The sequence below is a fragment of the Hippopotamus amphibius genome, chromosome 7 (genome assembly GCF_030028045.1).
Source record: "Hippopotamus amphibius kiboko isolate mHipAmp2 chromosome 7, mHipAmp2.hap2, whole genome shotgun sequence".
NCBI lineage: Eukaryota > Metazoa > Chordata > Mammalia > Artiodactyla > Hippopotamidae > Hippopotamus > Hippopotamus amphibius.
The window spans coordinates 126,423,069-126,444,600 of record NC_080192.1 but is presented as its reverse complement, the minus strand read 5'-3'; the positions used below and the strand labels follow the sequence as shown (position 1 = coordinate 126,444,600).

The 21,532-nt window shown below is 35.6% G+C and overlaps 1 protein-coding gene and 1 pseudogene across 2 annotated transcripts in view; one reads left to right on the top strand and one right to left on the bottom strand.

Annotated features, from left to right (window-relative positions):
- The window catches only part of PPP1CB (protein phosphatase 1 catalytic subunit beta), a 39,422-nt gene that overhangs the window by 8,908 nt on the left and 8,982 nt on the right, over positions 1-21,532 (top strand). For both annotated transcript variants that reach the window (XM_057742736.1, XM_057742737.1), the window contains exons 3-6: positions 12,718-12,849; positions 14,660-14,890; positions 16,724-16,828; positions 18,653-18,724. In XM_057742736.1, coding sequence (XP_057598719.1) covers positions 12,718-12,849; positions 14,660-14,890; positions 16,724-16,828; positions 18,653-18,724 — 540 coding nt within the window. The remainder of the gene's footprint in view (positions 1-12,717; positions 12,850-14,659; positions 14,891-16,723; positions 16,829-18,652; positions 18,725-21,532) is intronic.
- Positions 802-4,663, bottom strand: LOC130856768 (proteasome maturation protein-like; annotated as a pseudogene).

Sequence of the window (21,532 nt, the reverse complement as noted above, 5' to 3'; positions counted from 1 at the left end):
AAATTTCATTATCAGCCCTGAACCCCCAAAAAATCACAATAAAACTTTATCACTACTAAACCTCTGAACTGCTGTGTGATAGGGCAGGCCATGATATTCAGCTTTTGTTTCTGACAAACAGTTTTGGATCTGACAATGGTTCAATAGTACGGTAGATTAAAATATTTTTCCACTGAGTAATTGCACCATAAACTTTAAACACCTTCAGTTTTCACAAGCTTTATAAAATTGTCCCATTAAGTCTTTTTTAGCCCCATGAATATTTTTACCTCCATCAGTGTTTTGGGTTTGTTTGTTTCTGTAGCTCCTTTGAAGATATTCTTGCCTGTGGTTGTCCCACACAGACTGTTCACAGAGGCTAACTTTTCAGTCACTTCACATTCAGTATTGGCTCCTCACGTGAGCAACAACTAAGCATTGGCAATATCCATGAACTCATCAAGAGCTAAGGAAACCACTCAAAATCATTTTTGTTTTTTTAACTGATTATTGATGTTGCTTCCAGTGTCCTCAACTCTTTAAGAACTGTTTTTACAGACAGACTAACAAATACATAGTCTTAAACAAGTTTATAGTCTCGGGACATGTTCCTTTGGCTTTTCAAAACAAATACGATGTAATTAACTCATCATTAGTAAATGGTTTTCCTCGCTTGCTAATACATGAACCAGTTGGAAACTTACTTTCATTGCAGCCTCATTTTTATTTATTTTTTATTTTTTTCTCATGTCAGTATTTTTAATGTGCACATCATTTATAGGAAAAAGACAACTATAAATAAGACGCAGCCCCTCTGTTTCCATGAACAGCACGCTGCATTACAGTAAACCAAGCTTATATTCAACCATCAAGTGTGGTTCTCCCATTAGTTCACTCTGTGACCGGTCATTAAGAATATCTTCAAATCCAATAGTCTCATCATTACCCCTCAAAATATCCAGTGAAAGGTTTGAGCTTGGAAGAAATGGAAGACACTGAACCTGCTGCACTGCCTTGAATTCCATTTGCAGTTTTAGTGGAGCAAATAGACCCTGGATGTTTCTCAGTGTGGAGAAATTCATTTTATCTTGGTTGAGCTGAAAATTTTTTTCTGAGAATTCAAGAGGATGACTGGGAAAAGTTCATTTTTCACACAAGAAAAACCGTTTTGAAGAAGATCATGGCTTTCAAAAGGTCCACTTGCTGAAAGTTCAGTAACTGGAATACTGTCTTTTAGCTGAGATCCAAGTCCTCTGGCATTCACCTTCACCCCGCTCTGCACACAGCCTCTCAGCCTGTTACCATCAGTCGTCATTTTTATTTTTGTGAAGAAATTCTGCTGTGATGAGATTCCATTTAAAATTTAAAAAAAAAAATTTTTTTTATTGTTACTTTCCTGTGAGTTGGGAATGTTGTGATGAGTGCTTAGTTTCCCAATTTGAACATATATTTTATTCTTTTAGCACAGCTATAATGTCATAAATACAATGGCTAGTCAACTAATTCAACAAAATAATCCATACTCCACTGTGCCTTAGACATTCACATTCCGTTTTTCTTCCTTTGACACGATGAGTACTGAGTACCCACTGGTAATAAAAATAAAATAAAATGTTGCAACACAGCAGTAAGTAGACACTCAAGACATTGTTGAGTTATAACTGCATCTCTGCAATTTCCAGTACCCTGGGAAGCAGTGGAAAGCCATGAGGGTGCCCCACGTGGTCTCTATTGCAACTCAACTCAGCCATTGATTGTATTGTGAAAGTACCCATAGGTACAACATGAATGAGAGTGGTTGTGTTCTAGTAAAACTTTATTTATGGACACTGACATTTGAATTTCATATAATTTTTATGTGTCACAAAATATTGTTCTTCCCCCGCCTCCCACTCCAACTATTTTTAAAAGTATAAAAATTACTCTTAACTCACCAGTCACACAAAAACAGGGATTGGACCAAATTTGACCCTCAGGCTTTAGTGTTTTCCCCCTTTTCTCATGTAAACATGATTGTGCAGAAATATTACTTCATCAGGAGCCAGGAGATAATGGTGCTCTCGCCTAAGTTGCACGACTGATTCACTCAGGTAACATATGAGTTTAAGGCCCATAGTGTCTAGTCCTTGGCAAGGTATTCCTCAGAATTCTTTGTATAATCATCTGAATTTCTGGTGCTTACCCAATGATCATATTTTGTGTACTTCTCTGTTTTCACTTGAGCAGCCACTCCATTGTTGAAGAGCAACCAACACAGGAAATTTTTGAGGGTTTTGTGAGTTCACTAGTCACTCCTGGACGCATAGGGGAATAGACTCCAAATAAAAAGTGGCTGTCTTACTGGACTAAAAAAGAGAGGTGGTAGTCTAGGGCAACTAAAGCAGTTGAAACTTGAGTCCAAAAGAGGAGAGAACCGCATGGACTCCAACCTCAAAATCTGTAGTCAGGTCCCCCTGAAGTCATTGACTTCTAAGATACACACGTGCAACAGAAGATTTTAAGAAACCCAGAAGAAAATAGTGTCTGGGAAGCTAAAGATAGGAGCAGAGATTCCAGCATCCCCCCAGTACCAGCGCAGCAGATGCTGAAGTTCAAACTTTACGAAGTAAGAGGGGCGGAGCTATTCCGTGAGTTTTCCATTGAGACTCCCATCATGGCCACTCCCCAAGATTGAGGGCAAAATGAAATAGACCAGCCCTCAAGAAAATATAGGTGAGTCCTTGGTACTGTCTGCTGCTAAAAGAAACAACCCTCTATGGAGGAAGACATCTTGTAGAATTACTACAATTTTTCATCCATAATAAAATATTTCGTTCAGTGAAGTACTACAGGAATGCTAATAGGATTAATTAACAAAAAAATCGATAGGAGAAAAAGATATAAATCCACAGATAATTCATGTATTAGCATTATCACACAGACTTAAAGATAACTGATTTAATGTTCAAGGTAAAGAGGAAAAGAAAAATTTTATCAGAGACCTAGAAACTATGCAACTAAAAAATAGATTAACTAAAATTAAGAATTTGGTAGTTGCATTTACTGTCAAATTAGAAACAGAAGACTCCAGAATTGGTAGAAATTATGCGGTGCTGAGAGAGAAAAAATAGAGGGGAAATACAGAAAGAAAGCAATGGAAGACAGTGGAAAAGTTTAACATGTGTGATGGGATTCCTAGAAGGGGAAGAGGTACGGAATAGAGGCTATATTAACCAAGAACTTTCCAAAATTGAGAAAGATACCAAAACAGATTAAAGAAGCTCTGTGACTTCCAAGTGGGAAAAATGTAAATAAAGTCATATTGAGACTTGAGACCCATCATAGACTTAACTGTTAAAATCAAAGAAAAAGAAGATCTTAAAAGCTCCAGAGGAAAGAAGTCATTACCTTCAGGACAATAATAAGAGTGATGGTTGATATATCACCTGAAACTACAGAACCCAGAAATCAGTAGAATGACATGTTAAAGTACTAAAGGGGGAAGAAAAGAATGCTAACCTAGAATTCTAAATCCAGTGAGCATATCCTTCAAAAGTGAAGGCAAGATAAATTAAAACTAAGAAAATTTATTGATAATAAATTGGCACTAAAAAATGCCAAAGAAAGTTCATGTTGAAAGAAAATGATCATAAATGAAAGCACAAACTGCAGAAAGAAATGAAAGACAGCAATAAGGATAAATGTGTATAAATATAAATTAAGACTAATAATTATGACTTGTTTAAAATATGTGGGAGCAGTATATGACAACTGTAGAACAGAAGTTTGGAGAGTGGTACATCGGTCAAAAGTGCATTTGTTATCTCTAGAGTAAGCACCAAAAGAAAAAGAATATATAACTAAAGAGCTAATAGAGGAGAAAATAGAATAATGAAAGATAATCAGTTACTCCAAAGAAGTGGAAGAGAAAGGAAAGAAATAAAAAACAGATGAGACGGAACAAATGACAGGATGGTAGACTTCAACTCAACTTTGTCAGTGATGATAGTAAATGTGAAAGGAGCAAATACTCCAGACAAAGCTCAGAAGACATAACCATATACTGTTTACAAGAAACATGTTTTAAATTTAAGGGCACAGATGAGTAAGTAAAAGAATGAGGAAAATACATTATGCACGTTAACCCAAAGAAACCTGAGTAGGCTATATATTTATGCCAGAAAAAGACTGTAAGGTAAGAAGAATTGCTAGAGGAAAAGAAGAGCATTGCACAATTAAAAGGATAAAACAATAGGACCATATAACAATCTTAAATTTTTTAGGTATTTAATAATATAGGTCAAAAACAAAAAGGAAAAGTTGATAGAACTAAAAGTTTGAAATAGACAAAACCACAGTAGATTAATGCACCTTTCTTAGTAACTAATAAACAAGAAAATAGCAAGGATGTAGAACATTTAAACAAAACAGTTAACTTGACCTAATTGATACACACGGAACACTTTTGGCAGCAACTGTAAGATATTACATGCTTTTCAGATGTGTTATGGACAGGGACTTCCTAGGTGGCGCAGTGGTTGAGAGTCCGCCTACCAATGTCAGGGGCACAGGTTCTGTCCTTGCTCCGGGGGGATTCCACGTGCGGCGGAGCGGCTAGGCCCGTGTGCCACAGCTGTTGAGCCTGTGCTCTGGGGCCCGTGGGCTGCAGCTGTTGAGCCCGTTTGTCGCAGCTGCTGAGGCCCATGTGCCTGGAGCCCCTGTTCCGCAACAGGAGACGCCACACTGCGATGAGGAGCCTGCACACTGCAATGGAGAGTGCCCCCGCTCACCGCAGCTGGGTAGGGCCCAGGTGCAGTGGTGAAGACCCAACGCAGCCAATAAATAAATAAATAATAAATTTATTTTTTAAAAAAAGTATGGACATTTACTAAAATATACTGTCCCATAGAGCAGATCTCTAAATTTAAAAGAAATGAGAGATCTCAGATATGTTCTCTGACTTTATTGGTGATAAGCTAGAAATCAATAGCAGGTAACTGGAAAATCCCCAAGTATTTAGAAATTAATGTAAATACTTTCACATATCTTATTGGCTACAGAAGAAATAACAGTGAAAATTATAAAATATATTGACCTAAATGATAGTGAAAATAGGTGTTGAAGCTTTTGCACATGCAGCTAAGAGCAGTGCTTAGAGGGATACATATAGCATTAAATGTATATATTAGAAAAAAGGCTGAACATTAGGCTATTTCAAGACAATAGAAAAATAAATTATAACCAAAAAAGGTAGAAGGAAAGATACAATAAAAAAAGAGTAGAACTCAAATAAAAAGCAGATGTATAATTTTTTAAATGAAATCCTTAAAGAGATTAATAAAATTGATAACCCCTTAGACTGATAATGAAAAAATTTAAAAATTTTACCAATATCAAGAAAGATACAGAGACATCACTATTAAAGGGGACCAAAGAGATTGTACAAATAATGCAACAGTGTAATCCTGGCTTGAATTCTGTACAGGGGAAGAAAATGCTGTAGAAGACATGATGGAGGCAGTTACTAAAATTGTAGTATATTCTTTAAAGATTTGTATCAATATTAAATTCCCTGAATCTGATCACTTGTCGCTATGTAAGAGATACTGTTAGGGAATAATACTGATGTATTAAGGGGTAACAGAGCATGAGGTATGCAGTCTATTCTCAAATGGTTCAGAGAAAAGTTTTATATATATATATATATATATGTATGTATTTTAAGCATAATAAGCTATTCTAAATAACTTAATGCTAATAAATTTGATAATATAGATGTAAAACTAACCTTGGTAAAACTGACACAAGGAATAAAAAATCTGAATAGTCTTGTATCTGTTAAAGAAAGTGAATTTGTACTTAGAATACTTTTCAAAAAAGAAAATTGCAGGCCCAGATGGTTTCACTGGTGGCCTAAACATTTAAAGAAGAAATTTTACCAATTGTATAACATCTCATACAGAAAGTAAAAAAAAGAGGTAGTACTTCCCAGCTTGATTTCTTAAGACAACACAACCTTAGTACCAAAATCTGACAAACAACAAGGAAAGGAAATTAGGAAATTACTGGCTATTATCTCTTGTGAATATAGCACAAAAATCCTGAGCAAAATATTAACAAATTGAATCTTGCAGTATACAGGAAAGATAATTTCATAATTTGGTGGGGCTTATTCTAGGAATCCAAGTTTAGTTTAACAATATAAGTCATTAACAGAATGAAGGGGATGAAATCATGATTATCTCAGTAAATGAGATTGTGTATTTGATACAGTTTAAAGACTTCATGATGAAAATTCTTAGCAAACTAGTTGAGTATGTACAGAACTATAGCTGTCATACATAAAGGTGAAATAGTTGAATGTTTTTCCCTCCAAGTTCAGGAACAAGACAAGGCAGACCATTAGCCCTGACTGCTTCTGTTCAGCATTGTCCTGGAGGTCCTAGTCAATTCAGCGAGGAAGGAAAATAAAAGATGTAAAGATTGGGGAAAAAAAGTAGAACTGGCTTTTCACAGATGATATGATTTTATATATTTGGGAAATACAAAGGAATGTATAATCTGTTAGAATAGAAAGTATAAAAAAAAAGAATAGAAAGTAAAGTCAGTTTTCAAAAATCAGTTAGACTTCTGTATACTAATATTAAACAATTGGAAAATGAAATAAGAATGCACATTTACAGTAGCACCCCTCACCTCCCATCAAGTTAATGAAGAATTTGCAGGACTGCCACACTAAAAACTGTAAAACAGTGCTGAGAGAAACAGATGACAGCCTAAATAAAAGGAGAAATATTATGTTTATGGGTTGGAAGACTTGGTATTGTTAAGATAACAGTTCTCCCTAGACTTACCTATTCATTCCCAGTTAAAACAAGTTGGGGGTGAAGGGGAATAGACAAGCCAGTTTTAAAACATACTTGAAAATGCAAAAGGGCCTAGGTTAGCCAAAGCAATCTTAACAAAAAGAATCCTTTTACTACCAGATACTAAGACTTTATTAAAAAACTATAGTAATTAAGATAGCATAGTACCAGGACTTCTCTGATGGTCCAGTGGCTAAGACTGTGCTTCTAAAGCAGGGGCGCAGGTTTGGTCCCTGGTCAGGGAACTAGATCCCACATGCTGTGTTGGGGGGTGGGGGGAAGGCTGGTACTGATGTAAAAATAAACAAGTTAGTGGGCTGTGTAGAGTGTTTAGAAACAGACCCATTTCTGTTTGGTCATCTGATTTTTCTACCAAGCTAGCCCTGTAGTTCAGTGGAGAAAGGATGATCTTTACAATAAGTGGTGCTAAGTCAATTGGATATATTTATGGATAAAAGTGAACTCATACAACTTAACATCAAAAAAAAAAAATGAGCAGAGGACCTGAATAGACATTTTTCCAAAGAAGATGTACAGATGGCCAATGGGCACATGAAAAGATGCTCAACATCACTAATCATCAGGAAACTGCAAATCAAAACCACAATGAGATACCACCTCACACCTGTCAGAATGGTTATTATCAAAAAGAACAAATGACAGGTGTTGGCAAGGATATGGAGAAAAGGCAATGCTTGTGCACTGTAGGTGGGGGTATAAATTGGTGCAGCCACTATAAAAAACAGAATGGAGGTTCCTCAAAAAATTAAAGTAGAACTACATAGGATACAGCAGTTCCACTTATGGGTATTTAGCTAAAGAAAATGAAAATAATTTGGAAAGATAAATGCATCTCTGTGTTCACTGCAGCATTATTTACAATAACCAGGATATGGAAGCAGTCTAAGTGCCCATCAATAGATGAATGGATAAAGATGGGGGAGTGGGGTGAACTATTAGCCGTAAAAAAGAATGAAATTTTGCCGTTAGTGACAACAGGAATGGACCTAGAGGGTATTTTGCTAAGTGAAATAAGTCAGACAAAGACAAATACTGTATAATTTCACTTGTATGTGGAATCTAAAAAACAAAACAGGTGAAAAAACAAAACAGAAACAGAGTCATGGGTAGAACAAGCAGATGGTTGCCAGGATGAGGGGTCGTGGGGGCTAAGAGAAATAGGTGAGGGAGGTTGAGAGGTACCAACTTCCAGTTGCAAAATAAATGTCATGGGTATGAAATGTACAGTGTGGGGAATACCGTCAGTAATAATATAATACCTTTGTATGGTGACGGATGGTAACTAAACTTAGAGTGATCATTTTGAAGTGTGTATAAATATTAAATCACTGTGTTGCAACTGGAACTAACACAGTGGTGTAGGTTAGTGGTCCCCAACCTTTTTGGCACCAGGGACAAGTTTTGTGGAAGACAGTTTTTCCTCGGGGCCATGGCGGCGGGGGGGGTGGGGGGTTCATGGTTGGGGTGGCTATGGGAACGATGGGGAGCTGCAGGTGAAGCTTCGCTTGCTGGCCCACCACTCACCTCCTGCGGAGTGGCCAGGTTCCTAACAGGCCTCCGACTGGTACCCGTCTGCAGCCTGAGGGTTGGAAACCCCTGTTGTAGGTCAATTATACTTCAAAAACAAACAAACAAACTCATAGGAAAAAAGATCAGATTTGTGGTTACCAGAGGCAGGAATAGGAGGAGGGGAATTGGAGGACAGTAGTCCTAAGGGTACAAACTTCCAGTTATGAGGTAGATACATACTAGGGACGTAATGTACAATGTGATAAATGTAATTAACACTGCTTGTGTGTTATACAGGAAAGCTGTTAAGAGGGTGGATCTCAGGGAGTTCCCTGGCGGTCCAGTGGTTAGGACTCGGTGTTCTCACTGATGAAGGCCAGGGTTCAGTCCCAGGTGGGGGAACTAAGATCCCACAAGCTGCATGGCATGGCCAAAAAAAAGAGAGAGAGAATGTGTGGATCCTGGGAGTTCTTATCACAAGGGAAAAAATTTTTTTTCTTTTATTTTGTATCTGTATGCGATGATGGCTGTTCACAAAACTCATTGTGGTAATCATTTCGTGTGTACACGTTAAACTTATACAGCAGCGTATGCCAATTATGTCTCAATAGAACTGGAAGGAAAAATATTTTTTTAATATTTTTAAAATATTTTTTAAGAGAGAGAAAAAAGAACGTTGACCTTTACTTCAAACCATACTCAAAATTAAGGTAGATTATTGAATGAGTTGGGCTAAACAATAAAGTGTCTGAAAGGAAACAGGAGGAAATACTTTAGAAAAGGAAAACATTTCTTAAACAAGATGCAAAACACCAAAAAGATGAGATTGATTAAATTTAATTAAGATATTTAAATACATTAAAGTATCTCTTTATCAAAAAGTAGCATTAAGAGAGTGAAAAAGCAAGCCCTAAACTGGGAGAAGATACTTGTAATGTATCCAACAAAGGATTCATCTGGAAAATGTAAACAATTCCTTCAAATCAGTTTAAGTCCAGTTTTACAGCATGAACAAAAAACTTAAAATGAACTTCACGAAAAAAGGACATCCCAGTGGCCTATTATTAAGCGTGTGAAAAGATTCTCGACAATACTACCTATCGGGGAAGTGCAAACTAAAATCTCAGTATCACTATACACCCAACAAAATGGCTAAAATTGTTGACAGAGATGTAGAGCAGCATTGCTGATGGGATTATAAGTTGGTTTAACCACTCTGGGAAACTGGTGGCATCTGCTGCTTATTAAAGCTAAGTCTTCCCTGTGACCCAGCGATTCTCCTATGTTATATGTATAGCAAGAGAAATGTACATGAATATTCATAGCATTCATAATAGCCTCAAACTGGAAGTGACCCAAATAGAGGAGATAAATATATTGTGGTCTAGTCATAGGATGGAATGCTTCAAATGGCTGCTAAACACAACATGGACGAATCTCACAGATAACAGTAATGAGCAAAAGAGTATATACTGCATATTTCTATTTATCTAAAATTCAAAATTCAGTATAGATTAGGTTAGACTAATCTATACTGAAAGAAATAAGAATAGTAACCTTGGGCATTATTAAACGGTTAGAACATAAGGGAGTCTTCAGGGCTATTGCAAGTATTCTATATCTTAATCTGGGTGGTGGTTACTTAGGTGTATACATAGTCAAAGCGCACTTTATGTAATACCTCAAAAGATTTTCTAAACAGTAATAGTATGGTAGATATTTACTATAACGGGGTTTTTACCTGGCTTGCACTTATTACCTGCTGTGATTTTTTTTTTTTTCCTGGGAAATTTTTGACTAAAAAATTTTATGTGGCAGACTAGAAAATTGAGTTTTGGGTTAGAACACTTTGGTTCTAAATTCCTCTCTGCTACTTTCAACTCCCTCTAGTAATCTTGTGCAAGTTATTTTGCTCTCTTTCTATCATTGTGCAGTGTGGATAGTAACTTCCCTTTCTGGTTCCTGGGTTATCAAAAGGATTAAATGAGATGATTGATGTGAAGTTGCTTTGCACTGAATTAATTAGCAGATTTATAGTAAAGATACTTGGGTCTAGGCCCATATACCCACATTCTGGAATTCCTCATGGATATTGTGATGGTGATCTAGCTCCCCTGTGTAACAGGCTGCCTTGATTTATCAGTTGACTGAGAAATTCGAAGTGCTTTTGGAAATTTAGGAGTCTGTACTGGTGGGGGAGTACATAAAGGGAGCATGACTTTTGGATTGAAAGACAACAAGGACCTACTGTATAGCACAAGGAACTCTGCTCAATATTATGTAACAACCTAAATGGGAAAGAATTTGAAAAAGGATAGATACATGTATCTGTATAACTGAATCACTTTGCTGTACACCTGAAACTATCACAACATTGTTAATCAGCTATAGCCAATATAAAATAAAAAGTTAAGAAAAGAAAGACAACGGGATTGCCCTGAGCCATCTTCCCTATTCTCTCAAACATTTTGCTGATTTATTCCTAAAATTTGATCACTTGTCAAAAGCTTAACCCTTGGAAGAACCTTTAGCTTCTCTAGCTTCTCTAATAACTGCATTTCATCAACTCTTAGATGTGATTGATTATGAAAAGCCACTGCCAGTTACAGTTGTAAGAAATTATTGATTGCAAGGTATCTTCTAACTTCAGAGATATTAATTAGGGAAAAAGCATGCAGTGAAAAAGAAGAGGTTTTGTGCCATGTGTTTTTGTTTTGGTAAATGTTTAGCTTCTGTGGATTAGATAACTTACAAGTTGAAACATTTTTAGCAGCTGTAAAAATGTTAGTTCAAGAGTACCTTATTGTAATCTAAATTACTTGCATGGGAGGTCAAAATTAAACAGACATAATTTACAGAGGAAATAAGGCAAATATAAGATAAAATATTCACCTCAGGAACTTAGGCACTTTAAATTGACGCATCAAAGTGACCCACACTAGTCTTGATTTGCTTAATAATCATTGCCATAAAATGAAGACTAAATTTTGGGGACTTCCCTGGTGGTGCAGTGCTTGAGACTCCATGCTCCCAATGCAGGGGGCCCGGGTTCGATCCCTGGTCAGGGAACTGGACCCCACATGCATGCCACAACTAAGACCTGGCACAACCAAATAAATAAATAAATATTTTTTTAAAAAAACTAAATTTTGATAACCTAAGAAGTGTTTTATTACTACAGAATCACAAAAGAAATTGTAGAAACTTTTATAAGAGCCAAACCTTTGTTTGTCTTGTCCATTGCTGGTATCTCTAAATAATTACTTTTGGATGTGTATTTGTCATCTGAAAGCACTCAGAGATCTTCAGTCCTTCCAGGAGAATACTTTTTTCCTCTTAAAGTAAAATAGATAATAGGTATTTGATGCACTGATGGTAGAAGTTTTTTTTGTAACCATCATTCACATTTACAATTTCATACCAAGATTAAGAATTGTTCCTATTGCAGAGCATTGAATCTAAGCTAGTATTCTAGGTACTTAGTAGAAGATACAAAGTTAGATGTCTTTTTTCACTTAAAAAGATTCAAATGTTTATAGGAAGTAATTAATTGATGTTTGAGAACCTGGTACTAATGTAGATGTTATGCTAAGTTCCCATAATAAAAGCAGTTCTGCTGATAATTGTTTTGAATTTCAGGGATGATCTTATTAACTGTCATATCTGCTTAAAGCACATTTCAGCATTGGCCCTGTCTCCTCTTTGTTAGTTATATATTATATTCATGGAACATATACATGAATAGGCTTTTGCGGGTTTTTTTTTTTTTTTTTTTTTAAGCCTCTTTCAACCTGACAAATGAATCAGAAATTTTTAGCAAGAAATGTGTGGACTTAATTATAAATGGGAAGTGATAGGAGTATATAGAATTACAGTCTCTGTTTTCTTTTTTAAATGCTTCTTCGGTTAAGATAGAATGGGAGCTAGCAGTATGTTTAAAGAGAAAGAGCCAGTGGAGAAGGTAATGATGAGAGGAAATGATTGTTCAGTTCAATAAGGCAAATAAGGAACTCCCCGTGGACCATTCCTCCCCACTCCATCCCAGGAGTTACTGAGAACCATGTTAATTAATGAGTTTTAGTCACTTGGGCTGTGAGGCCTCAAGCTGGCCATGGAGAACAAAGAAGACAACATTTCCATAGCAGCAGCCTTGAGCATCAGAAACCAACAACAGTGGAGATAGAGAAAAACCAAAGGTCATAGAATAACCTTACTGTTAGCCATAGGACACAACAAGATATCTGGTAGTTTGCTGCCTAAGTGACTCTTCTGATCGTCAAAATATGGGCATGACACCTTTTTAAGAATTATTATTTTATGGATAAATTTTAGAAAACTGACCATTTCATTTATTGTTTACCAGTACGAGGATGTCGTCCAGGAAAGATTGTGCAAATGACTGAAGCAGAAGTTCGGGGCTTATGTATCAAGTCTCGGGAGATCTTTCTCAGCCAGCCTATTCTTTTGGAATTGGAAGCGCCACTGAAAATTTGTGGTATGTAAATGAGTAAAGTTGTAAACAATCTCTTTTGAATCCTATGTTTACATTGAATATGATTTAGAGAAAACACCTAAAATCTTTTGTTTAAAAAAAGGATTGCTAGGTTTTATTACATTAAGTTTATAGAAATTGAGACTTTCATAAAATAAGTTAGAGAAAAGAAGAAAATGTTTCCTGTATATACAACAGATTAAAAAAGATTGCTGTTCACACTGTGTAAAGAGTTCTTAGAAACAAGAAAAAGGCACTACAATAAAAAAATTTAAGAGGTGGGGCAGACTGTAGAAGAAATTCAAATGGCCAGTAAACATAAAATCTTAGTCTCACTAGTAATCAGTGAAATGAAATTTAAAAACAAATCTGGAACTCTGATCAGATTGAAAAAAAAGTATCAAAAGTTTATCCATGTTGTCAAGAGTATGGAGAAAGGGCATTCCAATACACTGGTTAGAAAAAACACATGTAGAATTTTGGGGGTTAATACGGCAATATCCGTTGGTCTTTTAACTTAGTTGTGATCATTTTAATTTATTTTGAAGATTATATAACTGTATACAGTTTGTATGTGATTTTTCAAGTCTTACGATGGCTTTTGGCCAAAAGCAAAAACTTAAGCCTTAAGTTGAGTGATTGCATTGTTGTAGCTAGAAAAACTGTTGGCACAGAAGGCATTTTTCTGTAGTTCATGTAACAATGGGAAGTGGTGTAAATGATGTATTGTACTGACTTTTGGTTTGATAGCGCAGTTTTTCTTTTAGTAGCTGTTAGTATTTATCACATAGCTTTTAAGAACTGAACCATCAACTTTTGTCCAATCAAGGATTATTTGTTGTATGCAAAATTTTTCATTCCCTTGCTTGTTTCTTAGTGATCTACATTCACACCATGTAACCTGCAGATGCGTGGTGTGCTCTTTACTTTTTTCATCTTACGTGGCTTATTGAGTCATGTGCTTGGTGTCCCTTTATACAATGCCTGGCAATTAAGAGATATTAGCTAAGTAAATGTTGAAAAAATTAATTAGCTTAGAGTATCACCTTTAAGTAAGAGGTGGTAGTTGAAATTTTGTGGAAATGAGGCAAATTGTAAGTCATCTTAAAATTAAAGTGAGTCATTCTCAACAAGATATTCTTTAAAATGTTTTAATATAGAAATAATTCAAAGGTAATAGAAGCTATTTATACTAAATATTTCTAAGTTTTTGCTGTTTGCTCACTACTGGGTATAGAAAAGTATACCTAAGTTAAACTACCAGATAGTGTAATGGTGTTAGTATAACACATTACCCCCAAAACTCTGTGGCTTAACAGCATTAATTTAGCATCTCACAGTTTCTGTGGGTTAAGAATTCAGGCACAGCTGAGCTGGGTCCTCTGGGTCTGAGTCTCTTGCAAGGCTGAAATCAAGGTGTCATCTGGGCCTGCAGTCAAGGCTTAATTGTGAAAGGATTCGGTTCCATAGGGGCTGATGGACTGAGGACCTCAGTTCCTAACAAGTTGTTGGCCAGAGGCTTCCTTTAGTTCTTTATGTGCTTCTCTATAAGGCAGCTTCATCATCGAGCATGAGAGAAGGCAAGAGGGAATGAAAGCAAGATGGGAAGTTAAAATCTTTTGTAACCGAATCTCAGAAGAGAAAGCCCATCTCACTTTTCCTGTATCCTCTTTGTTAGAAGTAAGTCACTAGCTACAGCCCACATTCAAGAGAAGAGGATTACATAAGGGTATAAACATTTAGAATCATTTCATAGAAGCTGCATCCCACAGTAACCATATTTTCTAAAACTGGCTTTTTTTTTTATTTTTAGGAGATATTCATGGACAGTATACAGATTTACTGCGATTATTTGAATATGGAGGTTTCCCTCCAGAAGCCAACTATCTTTTCTTAGGAGATTATGTGGACAGAGGAAAGCAGTCTTTGGAAACCATTTGTTTGCTATTGGCTTATAAAATCAAATATCCAGAGAACTTCTTTCTCTTAAGAGGAAACCATGAGTGTGCTAGCATCAATCGCATTTATGGATTCTATGATGAATGTAAGTAAAAATAAAAACTTATTTCTTATTAATGGGGTAATTCCCTAATAATTTTCTGTTTCAGAACAGTTCCTTCAATTCAGAGTTTTTAAAAATATGATCTATCAAGCAGAAGCCCAAGAAGAGAGCCTTTCATGGAAGAGGAACCTGAAACTGGAAAGCATGTTCTTAATTAAAATTGGTTCCTTGGAATCTCCTTGGTCATGTTGTTTCAGGTTGACTACAGCTTACTCAGCTGAAAGGCCCTCTTATAATTAGTTTATATAGTAAAAATATCCAAGTGAAACAGAGGTCCCTATGGATAGTAGTCTGTGGTTTTCTAGTCTCCATTAAGGTTTTACCTCTCAACTTTCTTGTGGTATGACAGAAGCTCTTATTGACCCTGTGTCACAAAAAAACATTGAGAAGTTCTGTGAAATTATTTAAAAGTTGAAGTTTATTAGAATTTGTACCAGTAAACCCGGAGAGATAAGGATACTGAATACTCCGAGATGTCCCTATTTTGTTGTACTTTTTCCATCAGTAAGAAATCACTCATTTGCTGTTGTGAGGTAGTGTTTCCAAGTGTTATTCCTGAATTACCCTACTATATTTGAGTTTGATCTTTTGCTTTTGTTAGATTATGGGATTGAATGAACATATGTTTGGTTAATTAAATTTAGAACCAATTAACAATGATTTTCAAATTGTATTTTGTTTTTTAATGCTGAATTCTGTATTGGAATTTATTTTTGCTTTTTTCCATCCTTAATTATGGTAGAGTTCTGTTAGAACCCCGTCTCCTTGATTCATGTTATCGTTCATTTGACGAATGTTTGAGGAAGTATTATATGCCGGGCACTGTTCTAAATACTGAGAATGCAGCAGTGCTCGAGAGAGATGATCTCTATTCTTATGGAATTTACATTCTAGTAGGAATGATTTTGTATTTGATTTTATATATTGCATTTTTATTTCTAAGGTGAGTGTATGGTTTCAGTTGTTTAAATCAAACCAGCAGACAGGAAGTAGATTGTAGTACATCAAGCTGTAACCACTTTTCTAAAGCTACATCAGAAATAGAGGTATATTATTAAAGGATAAAATATGGACTTGAATATCCTCAAGGATAGAAATGACATCAAATGAAATATATGTGAAAGCAGCTTGTAAACACTTTGAGTTTTACTTGTTCATTGAGGGGCAGGTTATGGCATAAAAGCATAGAAAATTAGTGCTTTGTGTCTTTTATCCCTCCCTTGGGTTAGTTGTTGCAACTTATTGCCAAATTCAGAAAAATCAAGTAACTCCAAAAAGATGAATATGCACTTGAGATTGTCTTTATGCTAGACTACAGGAAAATTATAGCCTTTGTGTCTCTTTTTATACTTACTATGGTGCCAAGTAGAAATTTGCTCAAAAGTGAATACCAGTTACTTAGAAATTCTCCTTTCTTGGCAGTGAGTTAATGCCGTGTTACCAGTGCATTAGTTAAAACGGACAGTCTCCAGAGGCACGCTTTTCACTTCTGCTTACTTATGTGGCTAGGTATTTAACACGTTGAATGGAAAAAGTAAACTAATAGTGTATTAGATTGTTTCAGAATTGCTATATTATAGTGATCTAAAAAGGCAAAGGTGTTTGTTTCATAAAATGCCTGGCACTGTATTTGTAGTCTTTGTTATTTTACTGCAGGTGCTGAATGTTTATTGTATTTATTACCTTTTTAAAAAAGTACAAGTTACAAGTGCTAGGTAAACATACAGAAAATTGGGATCATTCATAAGTCTGTTGCTGTTAGATAACTAATGAGAACAGTTTTAGGTTTATTCTGTTTGCTTGTCCTTTTTATAGGCAAACGAAGGTTTAATATTAAATTGTGGAAGACCTTCACTGATTGTTTCAACTGTCTGCCTATAGCTGCCATTGTGGATGAGAAGATCTTCTGTTGTCATGGAGGTAGACTAGTAAATTTGCCTTATGGGTTTTTCTTCGTTTTCTTCCATTATTTAGAAAAAGCCTATAATAATTGAGATGCTGTGGAAAAACAAAGCAGTGCTTATTTGAAAACTCAAGTGATTAAAACATTTTAAAACATGGCTAAAATCTCTTTTAATAACTAGAAATTTATGGTGTTTGCCTAATGAAAATGCAAATTTAGTACTTGTCTTTAAAGAATTTCACATGAGGAGGATAACCAGAGTTTTGCTTGAAAAAATGTCTGTGCCTCAGTTTTGACAGAAAGATACTTCTACTGTCAGCGAAAGGGAGGATCATGACTATTTTCCTGTCTTTATTAAATACCTCTCATCAGAATCCAAATATAATATTAAAATTATTTACATGTTATATAAATATATATTTATGTTAAAATATGTATTATATAAACATATATAAAATATTAAACTCATTGTTTAATATTCTTATATGCCAAGAGTTCTAGGCTTTATGCAGTATATGTCTGCTTTAGTCCTAAGAATAATTTTTTAGTAGAATGATAGATTATGCTATATGGCTTGTTAAATTAACTTGAATATATGAAAGCTCATTTGAAAAACTAACATGTCTAGCACTTGGCTACATACCGTGAAAGTATGTAGATAGTGTATGATCTGGCTATCTTGAGGCATTTAAAACCTATTGATAAAATGTATATTTTCAAAACAGATAATTGAGTAATGAAAGTAATTTAATTATGTCAGAGTGTTTGCTGAGACTACTTATAATGAAAAGTCAGGAAAGGGAGAGAATTGCTGGGCAGACATTTATAGAGGCATGGGTTTTGGGGGTGAAAAGGACTTGAGAGTCTTTCTAGTTCAAGGAATGTGTAAGGACTGGCCCAACTAGAATGTCAAATGTGTGTTGGGGATTGATGGGATCAGATTATGGAGGTTTGAACACTGAGCAAAGGAGTTTTTTGAATGGTTTAATAGCCATATTGGGGCTTTGTACAGGGAGATAATTCCATGAAAATACTATAAGAAAATTAGTTTTTCATCCGTGTGCAGGAAGAATTAAGGTAGAAAAATGCCAAAAGATAGATGGACTTACCTAGGCTTGAGGCAATAAATTGTTTATTCTCTGATAGAACATAATTTACTATGTTAATTGAAACATTTTACAGTAGATACTAAACATTTAAGAAATTGTAGCTCTTGCACATTAGTATAGCTAAGAATATAATTGTAGCAATATGGAATATGAATATTCAGCTTCATTCTTTGTGGTGATACTTGGATTGTCTACCAAAGAGAAATAATAGGTTATACTTACGTAATAAAAAGATGTCAGTATTTTCATGTGCTTTTTCTTGTTTATCTCTCTGATCAACAATTATGCTTTTATGCAAGATAACGAGCATGTTGGAGTGGGATGTAGGAAGGTCTTACAGGACATGGTGAGCACTTTAAGTAAACATGTTTATGTGGTAAGAAGTGGCAGAACTTCTTAGTAGGAAGGATTGGAATTGAGTGTGTTCCTATGAAGGGCAGAGAATGGTTGGAAAGAAAGAAGCGTGGTAGGATTTTTTTTTTTCCTTGAAAAATCTTTTGAAATGAAAAGTTGTTTTATTTCCCTGGTAGGGTAAAATGGAGAAGTTCTAATAGTAATGTTCTGTTATATCAAAGTGGGATTCTACTTAATAACCCAATATATTAAAGATAACATTGAAGGGAGCACTTGAAGTATCTTTAATTTCACATAGTGAATCTGCTTTGATTAAATGCTTTTTATTTGTGAAAATTTTTTCAGTGTCAGTACTATGAGTCATCTTTTCATTTATAGGACTGTCACCAGACCTGCAATCTATGGAGCAGATTCGGAGAATTATGAGACCCACTGATGTCCCTGATACAGGTTAAGTATATAGAGAAATTTAATCAACTTTTAATGTAAAATGTTGGCATATTTGAACTTAATTATATTTGATGAAAGAAGGATTGTATTATATGATATTGACTACTTTTTTTTATAGTAAATAAGCTAATAATAGACTACTTGGAATAATACAAAATATTTCACTTTCCACTAATTCTCCAAAGTACAGAAGTTTTAAATTTTGTGTATAACGATAATATGGTTCTGTCAAACTTATTTTTCGCAAAAGATCTTGCTATCAAGTCCCCTTACCTTCCAGTCTTTCTAAATTCCTTCATTCATATCAACACTGGTTATGTTCTTCAAACACTCTTTAAAAATTAGTCGAAAGTTTTTTAATTAAAATAATCTCTCTTAGCCAAGGATTCAGTTACCTTCTTTAAAATTATCTAGTAGTTTTCTGTTATTCTCTGTATCATCTATATTTCAGATTTTTAGAGCTCTTAAAGCTCTTGAGACAGAAGGCTCTAGAGATGTGTGGTTAATGTTATGAAAATTGTGAACATTTATGTGGAAAAAAAATATGAAAATTGACTGTCCAGGCCTTGAGAATAACTTTCAGATAAATAAAGCAAATAAAGCAAAAGCAAATAGATTCCAATTGAGGATAAATTGCTGTGTAGATTAACAAATGGTCCTAATGTAATTTTATAAATAAATGCTAGGTACAGTTGCCACTTTACCCTAACTTTTCTATTGGTTTTTTTTTTTTAATAAACTTATTTATTTGTGTTGATTGGCTGCAATGGGTCTTTATTGCTGTGCAGGCTTCCTGTAGTTGTGGAGAGCGAGGGCTACTCTTCGTTGCAGTGCATGGGCTTCTCATTGTGGTGGCTTCACGTTGCAGAGCACGGTCTCTAGGCATGCGGGCTTCAGTAGTTGGTGGAGTGTGGGCTCATTAGTTGTGGCTCGTGGGCTCTAGAGTGCAGGCTCAGCAGTCGTGGCGCACAGGCTTTGTTGCTCTGCAGCATGTGGGATCTTCCTAGACCAGGGACCAAACCCGTGTCCCCTGTATTGGCAGGCAGATTCTTAAGCACTGTGCTACCAGGGAAGCCCTCTATTGGCTTCTAAATGATAATTATTCATATTTGAGTACTGGTATATGTACTGATTATGGTGTTCATATCATAAAATACCATGTAGATCTATGAATGCAGTTAAGGTATTTTGTTTCCTGAGTTCAACTTTTGCTTAAAATATCAATACCTTTCTATGTCATATTTTCTGAAAACCAGTGTGTGGAGTTTTTTCATACCACAGCCAATTCTCCAACAAGTGGGTGTCCAGCAATTCAGTTCAATTCTGTCACTAACCCCTGGAGTTGGCCAAGACCCCGCAGGTTAATGGCTCCATTCCACAAGTCTGCCCCCACTTAAGATTCCAGCCTCAAGTGAGATCTCCAGGGGAACCACACTTCTCCCTGGCGGACTGCGAATTCAGAGGTTCCCACAACCACCTCCTCAGATGCTTTACTTACATTTACCAGTAAGGATACAATTCAGAACAGCCACATGGAAGAGATACACAGGGCAAAGGTATGGGGAGAGCCCCGTGTTGGTAGGTGAACACTCCCACACCCTTTGGCATCAACGTGTTCACCAACCTGGAAGCTATCCAAATCTAGTTGTTCAAGAGTTTTTATAGAACTTAGTTTCTAGCCCTCCACCCTCACCCCTCCCTAGAGGTGGCAGGTACAGAGTCGGAGGATTAAAAGTTCCAAATCTCTAATCATGTGTTTGGTCTTTCTGCTGACTGGGCCCCCAAACCCCCAAACCCACCTAGGTCACCTCATTAGCATAAACACAGGTATGATGGAAAGGGGGCTCCTTATGAATAACAAAATACACTTCTATCAGGAAATTCCAAGGGTTTTAGAAGCTTTGTACCAGGAATGGGAACAAAGACCAAATGTATTTTTTTATATCACACTGCCATACTGTTAAAAGCATTAACAAAAGCAAAATTGCCCTTTCCCTCAGTTTCTACCAGGCTTTTTTTTGAAACTTACAGTATTGGGTTAATTATCCCATTGTTATTTGTGTAGTCAGACCTACCATATATCTGTGGTATTCATCAGTTCTCAACAAACTGTCGTATCTTAAATGAGGATTGCCTAGAGTGCCATAGGATCTAGAAATCCTGTTACACATTAGGAGCATCATATATGTGGGGGGGAAAGGTGTTTTAGCTGACTGATAGCAGAATAATTTATTGGTAATTTTGTAAAGGAGAATTGATTATTCATCTGATAGGGTTGGGCTGGATGGTTACTTAGTTCATTTCCCTTTCTTAAGATCCAAAGACTATAGAAGGGAAAGCATTAAAAAATATTCATGGACCAGTGCCTGAGTAATCCATGGCTAAACCTCTAAATTGGTTTGTTAATAATATGCATTTGGTTGCTTGTTTTCAAGTGTGATTGTACTGTTTTGCTCAGTGTACTAAAGTGTACTGAAAGTGTAATATTACTCAGAATGCTACTCATGATTACACATCAACCATTATAAACAGTTGTATAGATCCTTTGTTATCAGTAAGCCACTGACATACTGCATATTGCACTAAGTTGTCTTATAATCTCATAACTTACTTCAGTAATATGATGTTTTTGTATTGATTATAAAAAGAAAACATGCATTTTTCCAGATTTTGATTGTGATTATGGAATATATTTGACTAAACCTAGTAAAAACTAGTATCTAAATAACAGGGTATTTATTTAAAATAAGGTACAACATAAATTTCAAGTCATTGCATCTTCAGAGTTTCTGTTGATGGTATAGTTCA